Here is a 26,280-nt window from a genome sequence, read left to right on the forward strand (position 1 = left end):
AAGGGACCTCTGGAGAACATCCAGGTCCAACCCCCCTGCCAAGGCAGCGTCACCTTGAGCAGGTGCCGCACATCCAGGTAGGTTTTGAATGTCTCCAGAGAGGGAGAGTCCACGACCTCCCCGCAGAGCCTGTGTAGCGTTTGTAAGTGAAAGCTGGTGATGCGGAGATGCAACTGAAGCCTCCACTGGCTGTTTGTGTTTTGTTATGGGTATAATGTCAGTAGGGAGGGCAAAACTATGTGTGAATGCACTTCTCTACATTAGCATGACTTCTCTTGCTTTACCGTTCCCGTGCTCCTTTGGGCTCTTGAACTTCTAAATGTGTGCTTTACTCTTGCAAGACACCAGAAACAATACCCTGTCAGCCTTGGAAGAGGAGTGGGGGGATTAACAGAAGGTACTCGATGCCTCCTGTTGAAGGAAAACAGAGGGAGCTCCAGAGGGACGCCCGGCATGTCTCTGGGTGTGCAGACCAAAGGGAAAGCCCTCGGGCCGTGGCTGTGCTAGGAGGAGCCGCTTCCCGCCGGGGCGGAGAGACCGCGCGTGGGGCGGGAGGTGCATCTCGGCGGGCCGGGACGATCGGAAGCGCCCGTGGGCCGGCACAGCCGCGCTCCTCCCCTCGCCGCCGTCCCTTCGCCGCCGCGGTGAGTGCCGGGGAAGGGCAGGGGCCGCACGAGGGGGATGGAGGGTGCGAGCCCAAGTTTATGCTTTCTATAAACCAAAGTTTCTGTGTTAAAACATGGGCGGTGGAAGGGGAAGTGCTGCCCCCCGACGGCTCCCGCTACTGAACTGGAAACTTCGGAAACCCGTTTCCCCGGGAGGGTCCCTCCGGCCGCGGGGAGGAGGCGCCAGGAGGTGTTTGACAGGGAGCGGGGACGGGCAGCGGCGCCCGCAGCCCCTCGGCGTGGGGGACAACGCCTTCGTAGAAAACACAATAGCGCTCCCAGGAATAAGGGGTATTCAGAGAGCGGCGTGGGGGACAACGCCTTCGTAGAAAACACAATAGCGCTCCCAGGAATAAGGGGTATTCAGAGAGCGGAGGGCTGCTGGGGAAGAGTGGCGAGAACCCACGGGTGGGAGGCGGGAGGCAGCGCCCGCAGCCGGGCGGGAGGCACCGCTCCCCTCCTGCCCCAGCGCCCGCCTCGCCTGCGCCGTGAGCGACGGTAATAGTGTAAAATATTCCCCGAAAACCGGACTGAAGGTCCGAATCCATGGGCTGACTCACGCGGGAGGCATTTAGGCCCTGGTGCTTTGCTCACTTAATGCGAAAGAAGCTGCAAGAGAGGGAGGTGGGAGCGACTCACCGGGGCAGGGAAGGTGCCCCGTAGCTGCGGGGAGACCGTGGCATGGCCGTGATTCCATCCGTTCCGTGATTCCATCCACTGCAACTTTCATCGTAGGACTTGCTGCTGGTTGAATGTGAAAATAGTAAATAACAGTAGAAAAGCATTCCACTTCTATATACACCAGTAGGTTGCCCCCTCCTCCTCTGTCTCTTAAAAAAAAACCAAACCAAGTGTTCTCTAGTTGGAGAAAAATTCTTTTCTTTTTAGTAGTGGCTACTCATTATTTATTGAACTTTTCCCACCAGAAAGGGGTTATTAGGAAGCCACATAGTTCTGTTTTTCTACAAAGTAATGGGTTACGATATGTAGGAACAAAACCTGTAAGGGATGTGAATATTTCTGTCAAAGCCTGTGCCTTTTGAAGAAAAGCTTGTCATTTTACCACATGGAAGCAGAAATAATTTCCTCTGTGTTCTTTTATATCTGTTGCTCTTCAAATACCTATGGATGACTACCGAAGGTTATGCTACAGCGAAGAGAGAGAGAGGAGGGAGGCAAACCCACTGAGAGATGCTGATCTCTGCAACCCTACAGCAATGCTAGATCTCATGAATTGTAATGGATCTACACTAATGTGATGTTCTCATATGGCTCCCAGGGCCATTTATTGACATGTAGCATCAGTGATGATAGTTACACAGAGATTGTGAGCTGTGGTATGATGAGTATGCTTTAACTCACAAAACCAGGATAATTTAAGATCAGTACAGGGACTTTGTACAAGCTTTACCAGTGTACCATTTGTACTATAAAAATAAAAAGCTGGTTTTTTAGTACTTCTGGGAAATACATTGCATTGCTTCTCATCAAAGCATGCAGACTTTTTGAGTAGCATATGTGCCCATTTGACTCTAATCTCTGCATGTTTTTTACTGTTTTCGAACTAAGTAAAATAGCTGATTTTTTTTAAAAGTGAGAGCTGCTATCTGGAAATAGGTTATGTCTTACTCAGTTTTTCTAGTTAAAGACTGACCTGCTGTGGCACACATGAAATAAGATGTGGAAAATCAGTCTGTCTTCTGGCTCTCTCAGTGATAGCAAAAAGGTGGGTTTAGACTGGCCTGACAGTCAAGATTACCAAGCATGGCAAAGTTTTCATTTCTCCTCTTGCTGTAATGACTCTGCAGTGAGGTAGCTGTCATTCTAAAATAGCTTTTCTCAGGAAACAATCTGGCTTGAAGACACAAAGGGCACAGACTCATATGAAATGGAGCACTGTTTTCATACAGGTACCTCTTGAAGAGTAATTGCATTTTGAATACTACGGACAGAAGACTATGCCAAAGGGACTCCACTAGCCCTGGACTGGCACTGAGGTTTCTGTGTGTGCTTCACTGTTGTCCTGCCAGAGTTGCCTACTAGATGCTGTGAAAATCCTGAAGATAATCCAGCAACAGATACCTAGGTAAGTAGCATAGGACTTTATTTTGCTGCAGCTTGTTCATGTGGATTATACAAAACCTTGCTGTAAGCCAGGGTGCTTCTACTGTACCTCTTACTGCAACAGATTTCAGTTCCCTTTTTCATTTCCCTCCTTATCCCTGGCCTGACCCCCATCTTGCTTCCCTTTTGTTATTTGCACTTAAGCAGGTTTATGATAGGCATTTCTTGCCACACTTAATGTTACTTCTCACATCACTTCAAACCCCATCAAAATTTCATTTGGCCAAGGCCTTTCATTGCCTGTACAACTGGTGGGTAAGCACTCTGCTCTTTTGTTCTTTTTAATTCCTGCTACTCTGTTTCTGCCTTCTTCACCTCACTGACTTTGCAGGCCTCAAAAGTGCTAACTGAATTTCCTCTCCAACATCATTGGCAGCCTCTTGAGTAAGTCACTGGTTTTTATTTTTCCTCTCAGAAACAAGAAATCCATTCTGTTCCCAGACTGGAAGCTTTTCCCCATGAGTGTTTCTCCTGTTGTCGCCTCATATGAGATGCCTTCCTGCTGAGTTATCATCTCTCTTGTCTGTCTCCATTCCCCTTTAGGTGTTTTGCTGTTTCAGCTACTCTATCAAGCTTGCAAATCTCCCTTTGGCTTGCTCATTTCTCTAAACAGATGCATTCACAAGCTGTTGCTGGTAGAACAGGTGATTTATCTTTACCATAACTTGTAAAAGTCTTAAGGTGGCTTTCAGAAAAATTATGTTTTTCATTTTAGCCCTTTCAGAAATGGAACAGTTTCAGAGTTGAGGCAGTAGTTCTCAACAGTGGATGTTCTTAGACCTTCATCAGTGCACTGAGCTCTCTCACAGTAATGTATGTCTCAGGTTTTTATAGGAGCATCCCCATGACTGATGCAACATCAGGCGCAAGAATTGCACTGGAATTGAATCCAGCATCTGGAGTGCCCAAGATAAGGCAAAGAATACTGTATACACTCAAGCAGGGAGATGTTTTCAATGCTTATTTATAAATTTCATAAGTATTTACCTTTAAATATACCAGATGTGTAACCTAGCATTGTAACACTAACAGATCCTTCAACGACAGACTTAGTACTTTGTAACCTTGTGATCTCTCACTGAAAAGCCTCATGTTAAAGCATTATGGAAGCTGGAACTTTTTCCAGAGAGAGGTGAGGGGCTTGCAGATAAGCTGGAGGCCTCATGATGTCACACGTTGGCCTCTTGGCCTCATGTTTAAAAAAAAAAAAAAAACACCAAAAAAAGAAAAAAACACGAAGAAAACCTCCGTCCCTCAACCAACCAACCAACCAACCAAAAAATGCAAACCAACAACAAAAAACCCCACACTTTAACAAAATAGAATTGTGTATGTCAGAATCCTACAGACAGTGTGCCTCTCTAAAGGAAAAACTGTGTTTCTTATGTCAGTCAGGAAGTACTTTAGGTGCTGTTGCTCCTAGAACTGCTACTATACAAAGTTTTTGTGTTTTCTTCAGTCTGAGTAGGACCTGAAATTTCTTCATAATGCTGATACACTTTGCTACAAACGTGCACATACCTACCTTGCACTTAACTTCATATGGCAGGAAAGTCTTTCTGTTCCAGCACTGTTTAAGGTGTTCAGCTGTTCATCTGATGTAGCATTTTCTTAGTCTATGCATGGTGGAAATTTCCATTTTTTCTTATTAAAAGGAACTGATGAAAAGTACTGTGTACTCCAGTAATGGGTGGTGTGTATTTTTGCCTTAATATTGTCACTGAAAATGTCACTGAGTTCATATTGTGGTTCTGACTTCACTGCTTGGCATTTTTGCTCTTTCTCTTTTTCTCCTTGATATTTACCCTCACTTTATATTCCTCTTTGAGTGCTTTCTTGTTTCTCCACTCTCTTGTAGATCACTCTGTGTGAAAGGGAACATGCTCTGTCCTGCAGCACATGTATGGCACACCCCTTCCAGCAACAACTGGGTTTTGTACTGACTTGGACTTAGTCAGATGCAAGGCAGACATCTTTGAGACTTTCTGATCATTCCATATTTTCCATGTTATGTCCTGCTGCTGTATTTTTTTTCTTACCCTCTTTGTAGATGGAACTGAAAGAGTGAAGAAAATACTTCTCTTTGGTTTGCACACATGATAGAACTTGGTTCATTCTTGTGGTTTTCTGAATGTTTGTCTCAGTTCTTCTCACAAAGTAGGAAGAAAGAAAATGCATTAGAATAATGTGGTCCTAGAATAGGCAAAGGGAATGTTGGGTAGGTGTGATATCGTGAAAAAGGAGGGTTAATAGTTCTGCTGCATGTTTTAAGGTGACTCTATAACAAAAAGCCTCCAAAATCTTTTGGGTAAGGGATGTTTTCAACATTGTGCAGTCTTCTTAGCAGAGTTTATTTATGGAATGAACTTTATTGAACAAAGAGATGTGCCAGTGTGGCTTCTAGGAAGCTGAGTGACTCAGAAATCAGCGACTTCATCTGGTGTGTCATATGGATGGCATAATGAAAGGTTGATTTGTCCAAGTAGATGCAGTCAGTTACTGATGTGGTAAGAAAGTCACATTTGTTTGAAAGAGTTTTGTCATTTTTGGAGTTGGAACTGATCCAAAACAGTTGTGCTGGAGATTTGCCTGGTCTGTGCCTTTGGAAAGCTCAACTCTTAATGCAGTTATCTGCATCCATGCAGATCAGCAACCAAAGTTAGGACCTGTTGGGAATTCAGAGAAGCGGAGCTGACTTGCCCTGCAGTTGTAAGTGTAGAGACGTAGTATCACTATAATGCAGTTTAAATGTGCATAAACTGTCTCTTTCCACAGTGTCAAGCAGAAGCTTTACTGATGCAGATTCCAGCTTGTGATACAGAAAACCCTTTGAAACTAGTTTGTTCCAGTAACAGGTCTCCCAGAAGAACCTGTGAGGTGGCAGGGATCAGACATAGCTTGTCTGGGGAGCATTTGGAAAGTTTGCCATCACTATAAACATCTTGGGAAATTGTGAGAATTTTGTAGCAGCAGAGTTAGCACCTTTACAGAATTGTTGAAGAGGGACTTTATCTTTTGGTTTTATTAATATGAATGTAATCAGAGTCTGAAAACACTCTTCCAAATATCCCTTGACCTGCTGAAGCAACAGTACATTTTAACTGTTACTGGAGGATGCCAGTAATTTGCATTGATCATGCAAATTCTCATTGTCTGTGTGGAGATAATTCAGTTGTGATCTTGCAAGTAATTTGCCTTTTGCATGGAAAATCATATGTGCAAGTGTGTATCTAAATAGTACCTAAATGAACTTACGGTTGAATTGTAATTACAATATAACTTCATGCCTCCTATATGATATATTAACTACAATTAAAGAAACCCCCTACTTAGCAATACAACAGAGAGCAGTCTGATCCTGATTCCTCTTGCTTTATGCCTTGTGGAGAAAAATGGGAATAAATGGCCATCTAAAAAGAGTTCCCAAGAGGTGGTGAAGAAGAGCAAGGACATATACCTCATATATATTTGTAAACAAGGAGAGAGCATTCATGCTAAAGTGTGTGGTTTCAAAACAATGTCTCTCTAGCAATGAGAAGGTTTCCTAAGCCTGTAGTTGTCTGAGTTAAAGGACCATATTTGATCTTTAGGGGCTGAGGTCAGGCATTCAAGCCTAAGTGTTTACACAGGGTTTAAATTGGTGTCATCAGCTGCATTGTGTGCAATCTCTTCCCTTTATGAAGATGGAGGTGGGTTGGATGCCCAAAGAACATGAGTTGTGATGCCATTTTCCAGATCTAGTTTGTCATATGGGCAAAGAGTCTGTGAATTCAGTTGTTCTGTGCAATTCCTGTTCAAGGAGAGGTCCAGAATTTTTGTGTGACACTAGACTTGGGATCTTGTATACTGACAACCACTTATTTTAGTCCATACTGTAACATTGCTCTTTTTCAGATTCAGAAAAGTTATTTTTAACTTCAATAGTTGCTGAATTTGGTAAGATAAACCAATGCAATGATATTTTCCCTGTTTTACACGTTGTCAGAACCAATAGCTTTAGGAGGTGGGAAGTGCTCTGTGTCCTTGAGAGGTATATTAGCTCTGCAATCTATAGCAGCCTTTTCACTGTTAGCAGCATTTTACTCTTTGTTTTCTTAACAGGAATAGCTGATCAGTGATTTTCCCACAGTCTCACTACTGCCTCTCAAACCTGGTGCCCTAAAGCTAAATTCTTTGCCCTAGTTTATCTAAAACTGCCTCAGAGTTCACAAGGCCTTGCTTTCAGGGACAGGGATCATATTGTCAACACTTTATACAGTGTCTGTTGTAACAAAGAAAAAGCAAAGTGAATTGCTACTATAAATTAATTCCTCCTACAAAATTAATAGCTATGAAATATAATTTTATTCTGTTTATTTCCTTGTCCAGATTATGTTTGGACAGATGCCCTCCTTTGTCTATTGAAATGGAAAAGCTAATAAAAAATATTAAATTATGCACTAAGAACAGGCAGTTAGTAAAGCAGATGCCAGTGGTTTTGTTTGAGGCAAGCTACAGTGAAGTACTGGTACTGAAGGGACAACGCCTGTTGTATATACTTTATTTTTCAAAACCTAACAAAATAAATGTAATTACCTAAGGAAGAAACTCTAATAAAAAGTTGGTCATGATATTACTCAAAGGTTGGAAGTATTCTTTGATGTCTAGTTAAAGGGTATATGTGTATAGGATAAGGTTTACACTGAGGTTCTATACAATTGCTTTTTACAGAGTCAGTAATGTAAAGGACAGATTTCCTGTTCCCCTGAATTTAACTCCAAACTGACCTCTGCAAATGGACACTTTGTCAAAGATGAGGCTTGGTGAAGCAGGTTCTTGCTGTTTTAACTATGGAAGGCCAACTTTGTGCTAACTTGGCCATTTCTGTGAAGAAGCCTCCAGGAGCAGGCCCTCTGTCCTTCATTGCTTTGCTGAAGATACACCGAGAGCTTCTGGTCAGCAGAATCCGAAACACGCAGTGTTTGATTGATAACTTGATTAAGAACGACTACTTCTCCACTGAAGATGCAGAGATTGTTGTCCAATTTCCTACTCAAGCAGATAAGGTATGATTTTTATTTCACTAGCCAGTGAAGCTTTTGCTTACTTTCAGTTTACTACTGCATTTTATGGGTTTATCTGGCAATTTTACATCGAATGTATTTCCTTATCTCTGTTTTTTTGGAGTTACCCCACCCCATTCCTTCTGGATGAGTGTCTCCAGTGCATCTCTTTCCAGCAGGGCTGGCTCTGCTTGTAGTGCCCCTGGCACTGCTTGTAATGCCTGTTGGCAGCTCTAAGAACTAACAGGGTGATAATTGCTGTTCTGTCCCTCCCAGCTGCAGCTTTGTCCTCTGATAAGGAGGTGGCCACGATGGTTGCTACAGCATTACTAGGAGTATCTGCTTTAGGATGCTGTGGAATAGATCATCCTGCTTTAGGAGAGACAGAAATGAAATATTGTTTTAGAAGTTAATGATTCTGTGTTGTCTGTATGCACACCTTCCTTTCTCTTTAAAGACCTATGTATGTTGTAAATGTTATGGAAAATTGATATATCCTGGCACATTTGGGTTTTTAATTCATCTTTGAGCATCAGCAGTGAAAATTATTTCCTGGTGTTTCATTAGGAGAAAATTATTGTGTATACAGTTGCTCTATGCATCATGACTGGATGCAACTGAGGAGATTGTTCCCCAGACCAAACAATCATGCAGCTTCAGAATGCTGTCACAGTTAGGGGCAGGCAAACCATAAAAAATTCAGAGACCTTGGACTTCACTAACAGTGCAGATTTTCATAAAATAATCATTCTTGCTGGCACACTGAAATGGTAACACAGTGCTCACTCTGTGTATAGGGTGAAAGCTGAATAAATGCACACTGTATGATTATCTCAATTTCTTATTGTTCAGCATAATATGCATGATTGTTGTAACAAAGCTGAGGGGAAGGCCATGCATCAGGAGTATAAGCAGAGGCAGAGGGCAGGCCACAGTAGTGTAAGTGAAGTCTACTCTGGTAACTTCTCTGGAAGGCATAAAATTGCTTTTTAGAGCATACAAATCATCACAAAAGGCTCCATGTGTTTGCTGTGCTACTTGTACCTCACCCTGCTTTAAGCTGACAAGAGTCCACAGTCTTTGTCTGGTTTAGGACTGAATTCTTCCTTCATTTCTAGTGAAGGGACCCAGACATTCCAAATGTGTCCCCAGATGATAGCTCTGTCTTGTGGAGGGTTTTGCCCTAGGATTGCCCTGTTTTGGTGCACAGGGATGGCAGCCTGCCTTGCCTGTAGAGATGACACCTAAGTCTTGAACTGCTCCAGCCACTGCCTGGTAGCTATTCGTTTTGGTAACAGCTGCAGGCAGCGAGTCCACCGTACAGAGAGCGCCTGAAGAACTGAGTTACTGTGTTAAGAGTTGCAGGATTTTGGCTCAGCATTAAGATCCAGAGAGAAATTCTGCCTACACTGCTCTGGACCTGGCTGGATCCTGAGGTAAATCCAAATGTGACTGGAGTATTTTTAAAACAGAGGATGAATTTAAGGCATTGAGAAACCACTTCTTTTTTTATTTTAAACAGCAAAGTATTTATACCATTTAGCCAAGCTGAGGAAATCCTTTGAGTTCCTTCTTGAGGGCTGGTATTTATCCATTTTGTTTCTGGTTAGCATATGATTTAGCGACAAGTTCAGACTTTCAGAGCCAACTCTCTTGCAGCATCCAAATACAAACAGCAATTGAGTTTCACAATGGTTCAAATTCAGAGCTAAATTTTGAATTCATGTTTTTGAATACCAGTTTTGATTTTGGTTCCCTGCTCTAGTGCAGAAAGGATCCTAAAGCAGCCAAGAAGTGTGACTGTGACCAAATGCTGTGTATCAATGATCTTTCATGTGTTTCTTCAGGTTCGAAAAATTCTAGACTTGGTTCAAAGCAAGGGAGAAGAAGTTTCAGAGTATTTCATCTATGTCCTGCAGAGAGTCACTGATGCTTACTATGAACTTCAGCCTTGGCTGGATGAAATAGGTTACAAGCCTTCAGAGAATATTTGTAGTAAACCTGTAGTAAATACAGATCCAGGTAAGGTCATACACCTCAACCCCTTCCCTTAGCATTACCCTGCTATACAGAAAGCTCCAACCAGGTGACAGAAGAGTAACTTTATCTGATGTCATAAATGATCCTGTTCTCAGCAGGAGGTAGGACTAGACCTTCTGAAGTCCCTTCCAACCTGAATTATTCTGTGATCCTAAATTATTAGCTATACCAAAAGTCAGAGTTTAAATATTGCAGAAATAAATTATTTTCTCTTGAGAGGTTTTTCCATACTACATAAATACATGAATTACTTTGTCTCCACTTGAATTGAAGTTTCTGATGCAATATAAACACAAGCCAACATTGTGCAATAACTGAGACTGTCATTCTTTTTGTCATCTTAAAAAATCTTTTGAGGTGCCTGACATTTGTTTTCTAAAATGCATGTCTTCTTTTTACAATAATATAAATGACCAAACAAGTTAGGAAAGAATAACTACCTACCTGATAGAATTGCAGGTAGAATATAAATACAGTGAAAAGGCTAATCAGTGACTAACAGCTCAAACAAGACTTTGTACAGAATAAAGCATCCTTTAACAAAGGGTGAGGGGCTTGGCTTTGAGTCTCAGCTGAAAGAGAGCAGCTCCTTAAACCAATGCAGCACCAGTACTGGCTTTCAGGAAGTGGTGGCTAACATGTGACCTTTCATTAACACTTGAATTTCTCAAGTGAGTGATGATGGCAGCAGAAATAGAACTAATCTGCAAAAGAACCGTTTTTACAGGATGATTACTTTCGCTTATTACCCCATCTGAGTCCCCAGAGAGGTGTGTCATTGTCTACTTAGGCTTTTAAATAATATCCTTTTTAACAGTAGTTCACCATCTTTTTAGTTAGCAGGTATTGTGAGAAACTCAGATATGAACTGGGACGGGACTCCAAGTTTGTTCTGTTGTACGCTCAGAGGGAGGAGATGCTCCTTGAAGAAATCTACTCTGACAGCGTTATGGAGCTGGTCAGTTTTACCAATGAGAGTCTTGGCCAGGTGGGTCCATTAGAAGCCCTTTTCGATGATACAGTTGGGCTAATTAATGAAGATGGAGAGACTGTTTATGTCTACGGAGATGCAGGAATTGGAAAATCCATCTTGCTGCAGAAGATACAAAGCCTTTGGGCCAGAAGAGAATTGGACATAGGGGCTAAATTTTTGTTCTGTTTTCGATGTAGGATGTTTAGTTGCTTTAAGGAAGATGAAGCCATATCTTTGAAAGACCTGCTCTTCAAATATAATTGCTACCCAGATCAGGACCCCACAGAAGTGTTCCATCACATCTTGCAATTCCCTCATACAGTTCTTTTCACATTTGATGGCTTTGATGAGATCTATTCCAACTTTGATCTCAGTAGTGTACCTGAGATATGTTCACCCAATGAACCCATCCACCCCTTGGCACTGCTGGTAAGCCTTCTCAGGGGAAAGCTTCTTAAGGGATCCAAGAAAATTCTTACAGCAAGGACAGGAACTGAGATCCAAAAAAACATCATTAAAAAGAAAGTGTTTCTCCGTGGTTTTTCCAGCAATAACCTGAAGGATTACACTGCTATGTTTTTCAAAGATCAGCGGCAACGAACATTAGTATTGACTCAGTTGGAAGCCAACCCCAGTCTCTGTAGTTTGTGTTCAGTGCCTTTATTTTGTTGGATTATCTTTAAATGCTATGAACACTTCCATTCCATGTTTGACAGCCACGAGCTTCCAGACAGTTCTGTTACATTGACAGATGTATTTTTGCTCATGATTGAAGTCCATCTGAACCGATCTCTGAAAACAAGTTTGTTGAAGAATAACATCAGGAGCCAAGCAGAGTTGTTCAAATCAAGAAAGGAAACTCTCCTAGCTTTGGGTAAAATGGCATACAAAGGGATGGAGAACTCTTTCTTTATCTTTGAGCAGGAGGAGGTCTCCTCCTTGAACATCTCTGAAGAAGACTTGCAATTGGGCTTTCTTAGGACAGTTAAAGGTTATAGTGGCTGTGACAGTCAGGCCACTTATGAGTTCTTGCACTTAACCCTTCAGTCTTTTTTTACGGCTTTGTTCTTGGTTATTGAGGAGAAAGTGGGTGCCAAGGAGTTACTGGAGTTTTTCAATGAATGTTCTTTCATTGAGACTACCCAGCCTACTTGTCTTCGTATCCCTTGGTTGAAGAAACAACTAGCAGGGGAGGATCCTTTCCAAAATAAAGAACACTTTAATTTTACCAATGTGTTTCTTTGTGGCCTGCTTTCTGCATCCAAGCAGAAGCTCTTCAGGCATTTAGTTTCACCTGCAATCCTTAAGAGGAAGAGAAAAACACTCATCACATACCTTGGGGGGAGCATGAAATCCCACCTGAAAGGCTTCACTCGGTCCAGGCTTACAAGCTACAATCAGGTCCAGGTCCAGCCCAACTTTGTTTGGATGCTGAGGTGCCTTTACGAGACTCAGAGTGAGAAGGTGGGGAGGATGGCTGCCAGGCGCATGCACGCCAATTACATCAAGCTGGCGTACTGCAATGCCTGTTCTGCCGACTGCAGGGCCATCTCCTTTGTTGTGCATCACTTTCAGAAGCGCCTGGCCCTGGATTTGGACAACAACAACATCAATGACTATGGAATAAAGCAGCTGCTACCTTGTTTCAGCAAGCTTGCAGTGATCAGGTAGGAGTCTTTGTAAGAACATCTTTTCTGATCCTTGGTTTATTCCACAAACTGGTGGGCTGAAGGAACTGATCTTGGAAGTGGAGAAAGATGAGGATTACTGCTGCTGGAAATTAAAGCTGCAGATCTTCTGAAATTTTTGTTCATGCAGTCACAGGAGCAGGATAAGCTATGAATTTGGAAACCTTAATGGAAAGGGTGATAAGAAGTCCTTAGAAGCCAGGACTGTTTAAACCTGTAGGTTTAGTTAGCTCCATCTCAAAATCTTTTGTTGCAAAAGGGGATTTTTAGGAAAAAGTGCTTAAGCGAGAAGAAAGGAAACAGAAGTGCATCCTCCATTATCTGAAGATTGCCTGAGCCTATCTCTGCCCTTGGTTGGATGGGGTAAAAAAAGGACCTACTAGTCACAATAACCCATGATCAAAAGTTCTGAATTTTTTGCTTTTGAATAACCCATGATCAAAAGCTCTGAATTTTTTGCTTTTGATTGTCTGGCTTTCACAGAACAAAAGCTATCTAGTAGTACTTCATGAAAGGATATAGATGAAGTCTTTACATGTGGTGCTTTCCTTAGGTGATCTGCAGGTAAGACATGTCTTGGTGTGATCTGGGAGAACTCCACCTCTAACATCACAAACCAAATTGTTTCACCTGCACTGTTGAGGTTTGTCCACACATTTAGGTGCAGAAAATCAGGAACTTCATATATATCTTTTTTCAAACCTCCTTTAGCCCCATGAGAATTTTTTTTTTTACATTTTGATTTATTCCTCCTGTTTGTCTGTGCTTTGCCTTGTCTTCCTCTAAAACTAAATCAAAGCAAGTGACTCTTGCTTTTTTCAGTTGCAAATTGACTGGCCTCCTGAGAAAAAGCAAGAAGGAAACTTCTGAGGAAAATGCATAAGTATATGAAAAAAAAAAGAAGGGAAGGCCAGCCTTTCTTTCTTTGTCCCTATCACGTGATTATGCCATACCCAGTATGATCTTAACACCATCCTTAGCACCAAACCAATATGTTAGGTTGCCTTTTTATCTTTGTGGACCTTGAGACGTTAGGACTTCCATTTGTAATGACCAGTTTCTGCAGATCAGGAAATGTTGTTTTCAGCAGCTTAAGCATCCTTTTCAAAGAAGTAGACTGTTCTGATCTCTAGAAATTGACTAATTTCTCCTATGTGCTTGTGCATTTCAAAGGGACCCAGTTATTAACTAGCAAAGACCAGGGAGGCTGATGGTGATAAGGGACTCAGCAGTGAATGTTCAGCTACTGAGTCTGTATAGAAACCAAAGCTGATCAAAATGTTTTCATAGGCACAGTTTTGCCCAGAAAATGGGATTCATCAGAATTGAAATACTTCACTTGAACCTGTCCTTTTAGTCAAGGTGAAAAAGCTTGAGAAGTTACAAAAAAAAGCAACAACAAAAACAAAGAGCAGCAAAACTAAAAAACAAACAAACAAAACCAAAAACCCACAACCTGTGAAAAGAAGTATTTTTATTCTGTGAATGACTGAGGTTGACTTGTTTTATGTCTAGCTGGGATAACAAAATTAGAAACATGTAGTACACCCATGGGACTGCAGTTCTATTTTCTGGCCAGGGCTTTTCACAATCTTTATTCGGTGATGCCTGAATATATGGGGACTTTCAAGATGCCTGGTTTTCACTAGATACTTGGAGAGAAGGTTGCAAGAGTAGGAGTCTGTACAGCTTGGTTCTGCTAGGGTGTTAATCTGACTTTCTTCCTTAAATCACAATAAGCATGGGAGGAGGGTGAGATGTTTATCTGGTGTCTGACTTCCTACATTTTATTGTTTTCAGTTCTATGGAAAGCTTCCAGAGCATTACCTTGGAGATTTGGGGCTTTCAGTTTTTCATTGATTTTGAAGTGAGGCATATGAAACTGAGCTCACATTTCTCTTAATGGCTTTTAATATATGCCATAAGGACCTGTAAAAATATCTGAGGAAAATTCATAGACCTCCAGCCATTTGTTAACTCAGGGGTGATGAACACTTGTAATCTGTATTGATTTACAGTTTCTTTTCATTACCTTCATTCCAGGCTCAGTGTAAATCAGGTCACAGATCATGGCGTAAGGATCTTGTATGAAGAACTCTCCAAGTACCGGATTGTGTCTTTCTTGGGGTAGGTACCACTGGGGAGCAGAACACTAGATACCAGTACTAGAAAATAAAACTCCAATGCTGACAGTACTGACACTGCAGAGGTGTGGTTTCCTCCTCATTTACTGACCACAAGCAAAGCAGCATTTTGTGTCAGAAATGCTTCAGCTGCCATCCTCTAACGAGTCACAGGGGTCCGCAGCACCCCCTCCCATCACACTGCCTCACAGCGTGGCCTCCTGCTGACATCAAACCCTTCTGTGACACAGTGTGGACCACTGTCAGATTAGTGAACTGTGTGGGCATCATAGTTTTAAGCCTTCTGATGTGGCAGGGAAAGAGAGTACAAGCAAGAGAGCATGTGCTCTGCAGCTTGAGCCTGTTGTTTTCTCTACTGATTTGTTTCAACTATGCTTGGTAGAGACTAGTATCAGGAACACACAGTTTCAAGTGTCATGTTCATGGTAGCAATTTCTTTCAAATCTTAATTAGTTCTTAATCAAGCTGAAGCTGGAAAGTGTGTTAGCTCTGACTTCCTGCTCTTGGTTAAGTAGCTACATAAAAATGACTTTTTGAAAGGTGAACATGAATACCAAGAATAGCTTTCTTCCTTCAGTGCCCTAATGTAAGTATAACTGCTCAGGTATCTGATCTTCAGTAATATTTGCCAGGGGATTTTATGACTTTTCAAGACCAAAAGTACATTATGGTGTTTTTCTTTTTTGACTTATCTCCTGGCTATATTATTTTTATACTAACACAGGAGTAAATAAAAGCTTTGTTTGCCTGGGGAGACCATTTATTAAAAAAATTATATAAATATTTTCTCATGATTTGCAGTCTGGTCTCCTTGTACTTTATATCTGGCCCTTCACAATATGAATTATGTATCAAAATAGAAATACAACCAACTGTGAATATGTACAAAGCCATACAAAAAAGATAGATGCATATGTGTGCATCATAAAACATTCAGGTTGTAAATATTTAACAGCAGGAATAACCTATTTTTACCAATGTGATTTTTCTTTAAGCTTATACAGCAATCAAATCACTGATGTTGGAGCCAAATATGTTGCAAAACTAATTGAAGAGTGTTCAAGCCTGGAATATGTTAAGTATGTTGGATCTTTTTTTCTTTTCTCTAATATCCTAATTAAGGTAAATCAACTTGAAAGAGGAGGGAGAGTAGAAAAAAGATAAAAATTGTTTTTTAAATAAAATGTAATTTAGGCTGCAGTTGTATGTTCTTTTGCAGTAGTTTAGCGGTGGATGACAGCAGGTGAAACTCTTGAATCCATAGTCTTTTCAGGAATATAGCAGTATGTTAAAGGAGTGCATGAGACCTGTTCTTTACCTAAGTCCAGTGTGAACACCTGAGTGAGGCTTAAGTTGTGCATGAACCTTGCTGCCAGTTCCAGCCAGCAAACCCCCTTGGATTTAATACCAAGCTTCTTAGTATTTGATCTTTTATGGGCCACTGGAGTCAGGCTGTGCTGGAGTCATACCTCCACTCTGGAATTCCCCAAATTCACTTGGTGAGTTTTTCCCTTTAATTCCTGGAACTTCCCCAGATAAGAGTGTCTGGCTTTGCACAACAGTGGTTTGACATAAAGGTAGATCATTAACCAATGTTTAATTGTGACCATAGCAGAAAACAGGGATAACTGCAGCAATGTCAGCTGTTGGTATGAGTGTAGCAACCAGCAGGCAGGGACTGCTGGGTTCTAGTCCTTGTTCTACCACTAAGTTGGTCTGAAACCCCACTATAGCCACATCCTTCCCACTTGAAATATTTGCAGAATTTTGAAATCCAAGAGCAATTTGGTTCTTTTGCTGCTTTGACACAGTGCTTTGCTTATTTAATCTAAGTTTCACCAAAAATGCCTGTTGAAAAATGGTTGCTTTCAACCCTTATAGTAATCCAGCAATTATTTTGAGATTGAGTGCAAGTTTGTGTGCCTGAAGTCAGTCAAATAAGCTGGTTTTATGTAAATGTAGTGGCTGGAGGGGTCTGGGGGTTTGGTCTCTTCTTTACATCAATCTGCACAATTATCCCTTCCTTGAACTTTGGCCATTTGATGTCCACATAGGCTGAAAATAGAAAAGGCCTTCTGTAGAATGCCAGATGGAGACAGTAACTGCTGCCCTGGCCTGTGCCACTGCCTGGAGCCCATTCTTAGGACAGAAAGACTCAGCATTAGTGCAGACTGTGCTTATTGGCTGCCGTCTCCCCTGGAACCACACAGTCAAGAAATACTCTGTTCCCTGTGGTGTCATGAAACATGCTGCATTTAATTCGTGCGCAACTGCTGATACTGTGAACTGTTTTAAAAACTAGGCCTGGGTCTTTACCTTGAGGATCAGTTCCTAAAGCTCATTTCCAGCATACTGAGCACCAAACTCAAGATTCTACTGTAATACTTCTGGTTTGGAGAGCTGACGTGCAAAATATGCACAAGACAACATAAAATTTTGTCTTTTAGCCAGAGGTCAAGTGCCTGCTTTAATAACTGGAGCTAGCCTCCAGGGTTAATTAACCTTAAATAGGTGTATGGCTTTATGAGCTGATGTTCTAATAGCTGTAGAGTTGTAAGTGATGTACCTCATCAATTCATGTTTTTGTGCAGAATAGGAGCAAACAAAATAACTAGTGAAGGAGGGAAATGGCTTGCCCAGGCCATTCAGAAGAGCAAGACAATGTTTGAAATTGGGTAAGTTCAGTGCTAAGGCACAGGCCTTGGGGCTTGATCTTGGCAAGGCATCTGTAAATCCATTAGGATTCCTTCTTTGATTCTTACCTTCTCTCCTTCTGCTGTTCCTTCCCTCCTCAACAACAGCATTAGAACAAACAAATGTAAAAGCATAGCCACATTTTTCATGGCAAAAAGAGCTGCTTTCTTGTTCTTCAGTTCACACAATATTTGGTTTGATTTTTGGTTTCTGGGTTTTTTTTTTCACTGTTCTGACAGAGCCTTAAAGGAGACACAAACAAGAAAACACTGTGTAAAGATAGCCACTTTCTTTACGGCAACACAGGTCCCCTAGAGATACTTGGTTATTTTTAAGTCTGTGGATTTATGACTATTGGCACTGTACCTAGTTAATGAATGTCATTGTTACATTGTCAAACCTTCTGGATCACATCCTGATAAAGTTGTGAGCTGGGAAATTAAAAAGGAATTCACATCATGCATCTCTAGTCTGTCCCTTACTGGAGAGTCTACTATTATTGGAGAGAAGTCTGGATGTACTCTAAACCTTTAGTTCCTGTCCTCTTTTTCAGGAAAGAGGCTAGGTTTGATTTATTTTATTTTACTTATTTTTCACCCTTTCTGGCAAATCCCAGTTTATCTTTTCACTTTACAGGAGAACATATTTCTTAAAATTTAATACTTGAGTACATGGCACTAAAATCTGTTTGGCCATTGTGAAAATCACAGTAACCCTGAAATGTGAAAGTCACGGTAATCCTGAAATATGAAAATCAGATCTGAACAATCAAATTTTTGGCCTTTAATTTTGTTGTTCTACAGCATTTCACAAGTACAGTGAAGAGTCTGCACACTTCCATATAGCTGAGTCTGCTGTGCTGTACTTGCTGTAATTTCAGTGAAGGACTCCTATTTTCACCTGTGGAGGAAATGATCTCTCCAAATGGATTTAGGATAGCTTGGACAGAAATGCTTAAACAGATGTATTCAACATTTACAGAGCAAACTGCACTGGGTCAGAAGGACAAGGAAATTCTGGGCAACTTACTGGAAGCCCATGTGTTTAGAGGCCACAAAGCTCAATTGATTTTAATAGAGCTGCCAACTAATTACCCATCAAGCTGAGTGTGGCTCTGAGTCATCAAGCCATGATCCCTGTAAAAAAACCAAGGACTTAGACCTCAGCAGAGGTGCTTTCCAACCTCGTAACAGAGGGTGAATTTTCAAAGTGATTGGTCTGCAGAGAAAGGATTTAACCAGATACACCTAGTAAATATTGATCAAATCCCTACCGTACCATGTTACCTTCTCTTAACCCCTTGGGTTGTTTTGCAATTGAAAATACTATTCCTTATAAAGGTGTGGAAGAGCCCAATGTCATACTATCCCCATGAGGTTTTGATCTTTCTCTTGGCAGCTGTCAGGAGAGGAGATGCCATTTCGGTATAAAGCTGAAGGAATAGTAACCATTTTACCAGACTATTCTGAAGGACAGGGAGAGCCTGTAGAGCAGTTCACTTCAGAAAGTCACCCATTTGGCTGTGGGTCCCCATGCAGCTGTGCATCTGAGGAGTCTTTTCAAGACCTGTGCTTTGCACTGTGTAGAGGCCAGTCTGTGCCCAACAGGTAACAGGAAAACCACTACCAGGATAATGGGGAGAAAACACTGAGCAGGAAATCATAGGATTTAGAACTTTGTGCATTTCTCATAGCAGCTCGCTGTATACCCATCAGAATAGAGGGCTGCAGAGGGTTTTCCCAGTGCAGCAAGGTGATCCCAAAAGCATTCCTGCTCCAGCAGACTGTCTTCTAAAGCTGCTTCTGTGCTGTTGCCTTAGGGTCCTGGTGAGTCAGTAGAGGCTTGTGGTGTGATGTGCAGGGAGTGGAACACACCTGGCTCAGCAGGGAGGGTGCCTGCCAGGTTTCTCACAATCTTGAAAGACTGTGAAGTAATCAGGGAGGAGGGGAGGGGAGAGAAAAATGGAAAATGCAGTGCCAATAGGAGGGCAGCACAACTGATACCTCCTGGTTTCCTCTCTTCACTAGGATGTGGGGTAATCAAGTTGGAGATGAAGGAGCAAAGGCGTTTGCAGAGGCACTGAGGAACCACCCCAGGTTAACTAACGTGAGGTAAAACACCATCGAAGCCAGGCAGCTCAGGGTAATGCTGCCTGTTCCATTGTGCTGTGAGCAATGACTCTTCCCACTAAGTGCTGACCTGGAGTGCCATCTGGCATTGCAGCCTTGGCTGTAACCAAGAGGCTTCTGGTGCAAACAAGAGGCCAGATTGAGTCAAAAAGCCCTGTGCAGTCATTAGGCAAGTTAAAAAATACTGTGGGACTGGCATCTTTTCCTCTGTCTGCTCATCCTACCCTCATGGTGCACAGAGTTACTGGCATTTGTGAAAGCACATGGTCAGTGGGTGCCATTTTGCTCTGGGAGCATTAGCAGAAGGATGCACCAGCTGTCACAGAGTTGGGCTCTCAGCAAGGTCAATGTTAACAGTTTCTATTGCAAAGGTGCACCAGCTTCTACCAAATTAATTTTTAGGGGGTAAACTTAGTAGGGACTGGGACACTCTTCCATTTGGGTTCATCCTGTACTCCAGTGGAGCTACAACACCACACATTTAGTGCTAATGCTAGTTCTCCCTGGAGTTCTGTGAACTCCAGTGAGCAAACCAGCCTTCTGGAAGCCCTAACATGGGTAAGGTTGGAAGCAAGCATGGGGTGAAGTCAGCACTGTTAAACAGCCCGTCCCCTTTCAGACTCTCAAATACTGGCTGGGTATTTAAAGATACATATTGTGGCAGCTGCTGATCCACACAGCTGGAGCACTGAGGTTCATGGTGACCCTTTCCACTTGTTTCCCAGTTCCACTGGCCTTCAGGGTGAGGGAGCAAACAAGGCTCCTTGGTTTCCCCACAAGGTGGCACATGGCACTAGTTTCTTTAGAAATACTCTGGGAATCTCTGGAGAGTTTATTGCTGCCACTTCAGATTCAGGAATTTCAGATCTGGTGCCTTGTCCTCCTTTCTGCAAGTGGGTAGTTGAGCTTAAAAATTAAAAGCTGAACAGGTGCAGTGACCTAGATATATTTAAACTTAAAAGCCATCTGAAATAGCCATCTTCCCATAATTGCCCAATCCATCCAGACGCATCAGACTTGAAAGAACACATTTTGAACTTGAATCAGAGTTCGTGGATTCTCAGACAAAAGCAAATATGCTGATGAATGTGTTTGCAAAAATAAGAAGTGTGCTGTCTGCAGCTTGGTTTTGCTGGCACTTGTGCTGTGTGAATCCTCTGCTCTCATTGTATTTGCGCTTGGGTTCATTTCTTATCTTCTACTGGTTAATCTTGCTCCATCATTTAAATTCAAAGGTAGCACCAGTGGTAGCTTTATGTGAAGATTAAGAGAAGATAATCCCTACTGCATCAGTTTACTTTATTTGCCATTTTTAAGACTGAGAATATCTAGTTTCAGCTGAAGCTAGGAGGGACTCATGCTAATACATACTTGTGCCACTGCTCTACTTGGTTCCCCTTTCTATCTTTTTTGATACCTTGCATTTTGAAAGGAGAGATGCTTTTTGAACTCTGAAAGCCTGGAACATAACTTTAACTGGATGATTTTGCCAATGTCTATTCAAAGAATGAAGGACAGACTAAGAAATATTTGTGGTTTGTAATGGAAAACATTTACAAGCTCATCTCTCCATACACAGCAGAAGGTGGTGTGTTTGGAAGACGAATGAGGTATTTGGGCATCTGAAGGACTAAAAGGACAAAGTGCCAAGTTCAAACAGGGACTTGGGATCATGTGAAAACCTGTGTACTTCTAGGAGTAACTTTTTGTCCTTGTTAAAGCCTTGACTCTCAAAATCACTGGGTGCAACTCTGCTTCCAGCCTTGAAAACCCAACTCTCTGACAGCAAACTTTATGGCCTGTATGATAGACCTGCACTCAGGCTGCAGCCTGTGACCTGTTCTCACTTGTAAGTCATAATTATGTGAGCATTTGAAACATGGAAATGCTGAGCTGTACAACTGGGAAGCAGATCATCCAGGATATTCACTAATATTTGGCAGTGGAAGAGCCAAGTCATGCTGTTTCTTACACATTTGTATCTTTCCTTCACAGTCTCGCATTCAATGGCATCACAACAGAGGGAGGCAAAAGTATTGCTGAAGCTATGCAACACAACAACTCTGTGAGAATATTCTGGTAATTAACAGTGTGGTCTACTTCTCTTCTTCTTTCTCCAGAGAAAACTGTAGCCTAATTTTATTTCCTCCAGTCTATTCACCCCTGCTACTCTCGCCTCTTCCTTCTCTCCTTCCCCTTGTCCCTTCCGCTTTCACTACCAGCAAGCTATAAGATATCCCTCTGGAAGAATGTGGACATGAGTAATGGATCAGCAGCACTTGTCCTTTGGGACATATTCAAATGACCCAGTGGCATGCCTTACTCTGCTCCCTTCAGCTTGCTTTCCCTATCTCCTCTCATTTGCATCATCTGAAGTCAAGTTCTTTGTCCTCAGTTTTTGCACCTCTTCAGTGTTATCTCTACCTTTTTACCTTTTCCCACTACCCTTCATCCACCTTTTAGACACTAAAGCATCATAAGAAAGTATAATTAGAACGTTGCTCAGAGAAACTAAGATCTGATACTCATCTTTTTTACCTCCAGGGCTTCTCTTCAGTATCTCTTTGTGTCCAGCCTTTACAAATTGCTCAGGGCAGGAATAGCCCTTTGGTTGTCTAAAGCTAAGTCACAATCAAGCTGGAAAAACAGGGGGCCAAAAAATAATTGCAACATGCTAAGTGAATATTTTTTCTCCCACTTAGGTTGACTAAAAATGAGCTGGATGATGAGGCAGCAATGAGCTTTGCAGAGATGCTGAAGGTCAACAAGAAACTACTGCATTTATGGTGAGTTACATTCCACAGCGGCACAGGCTCTTTGGCAGTCACTGCATTAAAGCTTCACCTTCCAAGTCTATGTAGGTCACAGTAAGCTTTCTGTGCATGGTCTGGATGCAGCTGACTGGTTGTAGACAGTTCTAATGGGAAGTTAGTAAAGCTGCTGTCTAGCATTTTCAACCTGCTTTCATACAGGGTAAAGTTTAATCTGTTTGTATGTCCTGGTAACTTTCAAACTATGGATTGATTTCATCTCTCCTCAGGGGAACAGTACTGGCCTCAAAAGCAAAAGTTAAAAAAAATAGACAAGCAGACAGATATAATGGAATATAATGGACTAGAATAGAACAAGGGCATTATGATTCTTTCTATTTATCATCATACTATGAAAGTAACTAGATCAGCTCTTACTCTTCAACCAAGAACCTACATGACAGACACTGAAATACATGTTGCGTTGCTCTGATGCTTCCTTCTAGGACTAGCAATACACTCATGAAGACACTCATCTCTAAGTCATAAAACCCCAGGAAACCAGGCATTATTTCTAGCAATCACAATGAGACTTGTTACACTTGTAACAAAACACAGTGTTGGCTTTTCTAATCTAGAGGTTCACAAGAATTTGTGGATGGATGGAGTTGGGCAGATGTGGGCTTTGAAACAAACAGCCATCCGTTCATTTCAAGTGATCCAGAGAACATAAGAAATGGAGTCTTTTTACAAGCTTTACAAAGACTTTGCTAACCACACTCTTAGCTCCCTCTCTGTATTAATCCTGGTTTCCACCCCTTAGGAAGCATGCTGGTTGTCATGGATGCCAAGTACTTGTAGCTTCTTTTGAAAGCAGCAAAATCTGAAGTGCCCATCACCCTGAAAATAAAAAGGAGGTGGGAGAAGTGCTTGATTTCTTTGTGCACAGCTGCAGATACAATTCACTGAGTAGTTTGGTTTGTAATCATAATGAAATTTGCCCCAACCACAGCAGGCATAGTAATCTAGATACGTGTCTTCACCATGGCTCAGTATTGTCCAAGAGTTTCTGCCACTAGACAAATTTATGTCCCGCTTTTTTGGTTATACCACTGGATACCTCCAAAGAGTAGTGACCTATATAGATAGTTGAATTTGAGGCAGAAGAAAAGTCTTTTTCCAGTAGCTGAAAGAATGTACTGGAACCCTTTGCATTTTGATTAATTTAGCAAGTGCAGAAAGTCCTTTAATAGGAAAACCTATCCTTCTCCCTCACTCCTTAAAAGATTGTTCAATACACTGAAATTTTCAGCCTCATCCTGAATCCTGAGGGATTCATGCAACCAGTCACATGGAATGGGTACAGCTATGGGGCTCACCATGGTAAGACTGAAAGGTGAGTATTGAATTAGCGTAGACTGATGAGACTTTTTATACTCATGTAGATGAGGGGCCTTTCTTAATTTTTAGCTCAGGGATGGTCAACAGTGGTTAATATGGGTTACCTACTGCTTCATCACTTGGGCTACTTGAGGACCTTGTGTATCTTTTGTTTTTTCCTAAGCTGAGATGGGACATAATTTATAGCTACTAGGTTGGCTTCACTGCGACTGGGACCCGTTCATACTGGAGTCAAAAACAGTGCTTTATTTTTCAAAGCTCTTGTTGGCCTGATAAACAAGACAGGAAGATGTGGCAGCCACTGGATCATAACTGCTAAAACATTAGGTCTACACAGGATCTGTAGTCAGAATTTTCTGTACATTACTTAAAAATGTCTCACAGTGTTCTTAGTAAGCAAACAGAGCTAAGAGGTTTATCTGTCTAAGAGAGTCCAAATACAACAATCTTATACCACTGGTGAACAGTTCATAGCAGAAATTTGTCAGCTATATATTAAGCTCAGTATCTCCAGAATGCAACCACATGCAAGATCAAAAGGAAAAGACTCTGTTCTCTGTTTCTGAAAGTGCATGTGGGGCATTTGACCAATGTTGTGTACCATTCTCACAGATCCAATCAGAACTATCTTCTTGTGGCAGACAGCTTTTCTTCTTCATGTCAAGCTGAGTGTAAGGTGTGCATGCGCTGCAAATTAGTTTGCACATTAGTTTGACATGAAATGCTTTCTTTTTAGGCTTATCCAGAATCAAATTACAGCCAAAGGGGTGAAGTGCCTCAGCGAAGCTCTCAAGGAGAACACGACTATTAAAGAAATCTGGTAAAGATCCCGTCCTCAAAGGCTCACTTCGTAAACTTTCTTTCCCTTTAAAACACTACTGGCCTTACTACTTTCCAGCCTAAAATATTCAGAGCAAGTTTATGTGAGGCAGGGGTTTAGTTCCAGCTGTGGATTTCTAACAGGTAAAAAAGCTGCTGCCATTTAAACATTTTCTTTTGTGTTATAAACATCAAGCAGTTTTCTTAATTCACATCTGTCTGCAATGTTCACATCTGATTTGCAGAATGTGTGGGTTTGCAGAATCAGGGCCTAAATTTATAGACCAAGTTTTGTTTGTCCTGGTTTTTTACTTTAAAATTTCTGAACATGCTCATGCTTTTCAGGACCTAAGTCCCAACAAGCAGGAGATGGTTATATTTAATCAGCATTACTAATTTGGTTTGTAGAATTTGTGCTTGGATTTTCTTTGGGCAGTGCTCCAAACACACTGAAAGTGCTAAGCTACAAGAAGATTAACTTTTTGCAGGCTTTGTTTATTTTAGATTAGGTGGGCATCACACAGTCACATGTGTGCATTTAAGGGAGAAAGCCAAATACCACATTCCTTCCTTCACCTCAGGGAGCTCAGAAGTCAATAGAACTGAGCTGGTTTTAGCACTGCTACTTTATTATTGAACATGAAATTTATTTTTAAATATATGTATTTGTTTTAGTGAAAGGACACTGAATTCTTGCTTAGAAAGACAATGACTCAGTGTCTGACTAGTGTGTTCCCTGGAGATGTGGAAGAGGTGCTTTTTCAAAAGCCACTGTCAGCATTCGTCTCCAGAAGAGGCATCAATTCCCACTCAGATCATCCTGAATCTTCAAACTAAAATCTGTCTTATGATTCTGGCCCGAATGTTCAGAGGCATTCATTAACCCAAAAATCTCATAAGTCTAAATGATTTAATGGATTTCAACATTTCTGTAAGCAGCACTTAACCATGCTGCTCATTTTCAGGGATTTAAGTATCAATGTAGATTAATTTTAAGTAGCCAGAATTGAAGATTTTTCTATCGGTCTCTACACACTAATAATGACTGTGTACTTAACAGAGTTTTCTTCCCCTGTTGTCATGGAAGGCACAAAATGCTCTGAAGAGTATTTAAATTTTTTGAACTACTAGCCTACTGCAGGGTAAGAACCTTTAGCAGCTCTATGCTGCTTGCTGAAATGCTAGCAGATGGGTTTCCAACAGCAAGTTTAGTTACTGAAGTTTAGTTGTGTGTTGGGTTTTTATTTCTGAAGGAGAAGCCTTGTTCCTCATCCATGCAATGGGAACAGCAGTGCTGGAGCTGGATGCCACTTTCCAGCTGCGTGGCCTTGAGGAGCGTTCAGCTCACACAGCATTGCAAACCTGTGATCTCTGTTCTAAAACTTTGGAAAACAGAAGATGGGCAAGAGTCACTACCTTACTTTCACATCCCTTTTGTTTTTTCCCTCCAGTTTGAATGGGAACCTGATAAGCCAAGAAGAGGCCAAAGCTTTTGAAAATGAAGAACGGATCATTTGCTTTTGAATGAGGACATTTTGCCAAGTTGGCCGTTAATAAAGGTTACTCCTACACTTGGACCGCAGTGTTTATAAAGGCAGAAATCTACAGGGCTCATGGCAGGAGAGACATACATGATTAGCTGCATTTTTATGAACATGCTGCACTCCCTCAGCTCCATCCCTTACCCTGCTTGTTATTTTTAATCCTTTTGGTGGGTGGGAAGTTGCCTGGATAAATAATTAATGTTTTATGGTGCTTTGAAGATGAAATGCAAAGTGTTAACAGAGTAAATCCACTGGCAGGTGTACACA

The 26,280-nt window shown here is 41.6% G+C and overlaps 1 protein-coding gene across 5 annotated transcripts; it reads left to right on the forward strand.

The window, feature by feature from the left end:
* Positions 1 to 557: 557 nt before the first annotated feature.
* On the forward strand, positions 558 to 26,280 carry NOD1 (nucleotide binding oligomerization domain containing 1). 5 transcript variants are annotated; one of them, XM_071561191.1, is made up of 14 exons: positions 558 to 644; positions 2,576 to 2,751; positions 7,500 to 7,834; positions 9,679 to 9,853; positions 10,712 to 10,859; positions 11,042 to 12,511; positions 14,576 to 14,659; positions 15,672 to 15,755; positions 17,268 to 17,351; positions 19,398 to 19,481; positions 21,495 to 21,578; positions 22,202 to 22,285; positions 24,387 to 24,470; positions 25,921 to 26,280. In XM_071561191.1, the coding sequence occupies exons 3-14, from the start codon at positions 7,619 to 7,621 to the stop codon at positions 25,991 to 25,993; spliced, it is 2,670 nt and encodes an 889-aa protein (XP_071417292.1). In that variant the 5' UTR covers positions 558 to 644; positions 2,576 to 2,751; positions 7,500 to 7,618; the 3' UTR covers positions 25,994 to 26,280. The 5 variants fall into 5 exon arrangements, 3 of the variants coding, with proteins under 3 accessions (XP_071417292.1, XP_071417290.1, XP_071417291.1); XM_071561189.1 differs by having other exon boundaries at positions 10,708 to 12,511; XM_071561190.1 differs by lacking the exon at positions 19,398 to 19,481 and having other exon boundaries at positions 10,708 to 12,511.

This window comes from Pithys albifrons, chromosome 7 (assembly GCF_047495875.1).
Source record: "Pithys albifrons albifrons isolate INPA30051 chromosome 7, PitAlb_v1, whole genome shotgun sequence".
NCBI lineage: Eukaryota > Metazoa > Chordata > Aves > Passeriformes > Thamnophilidae > Pithys > Pithys albifrons.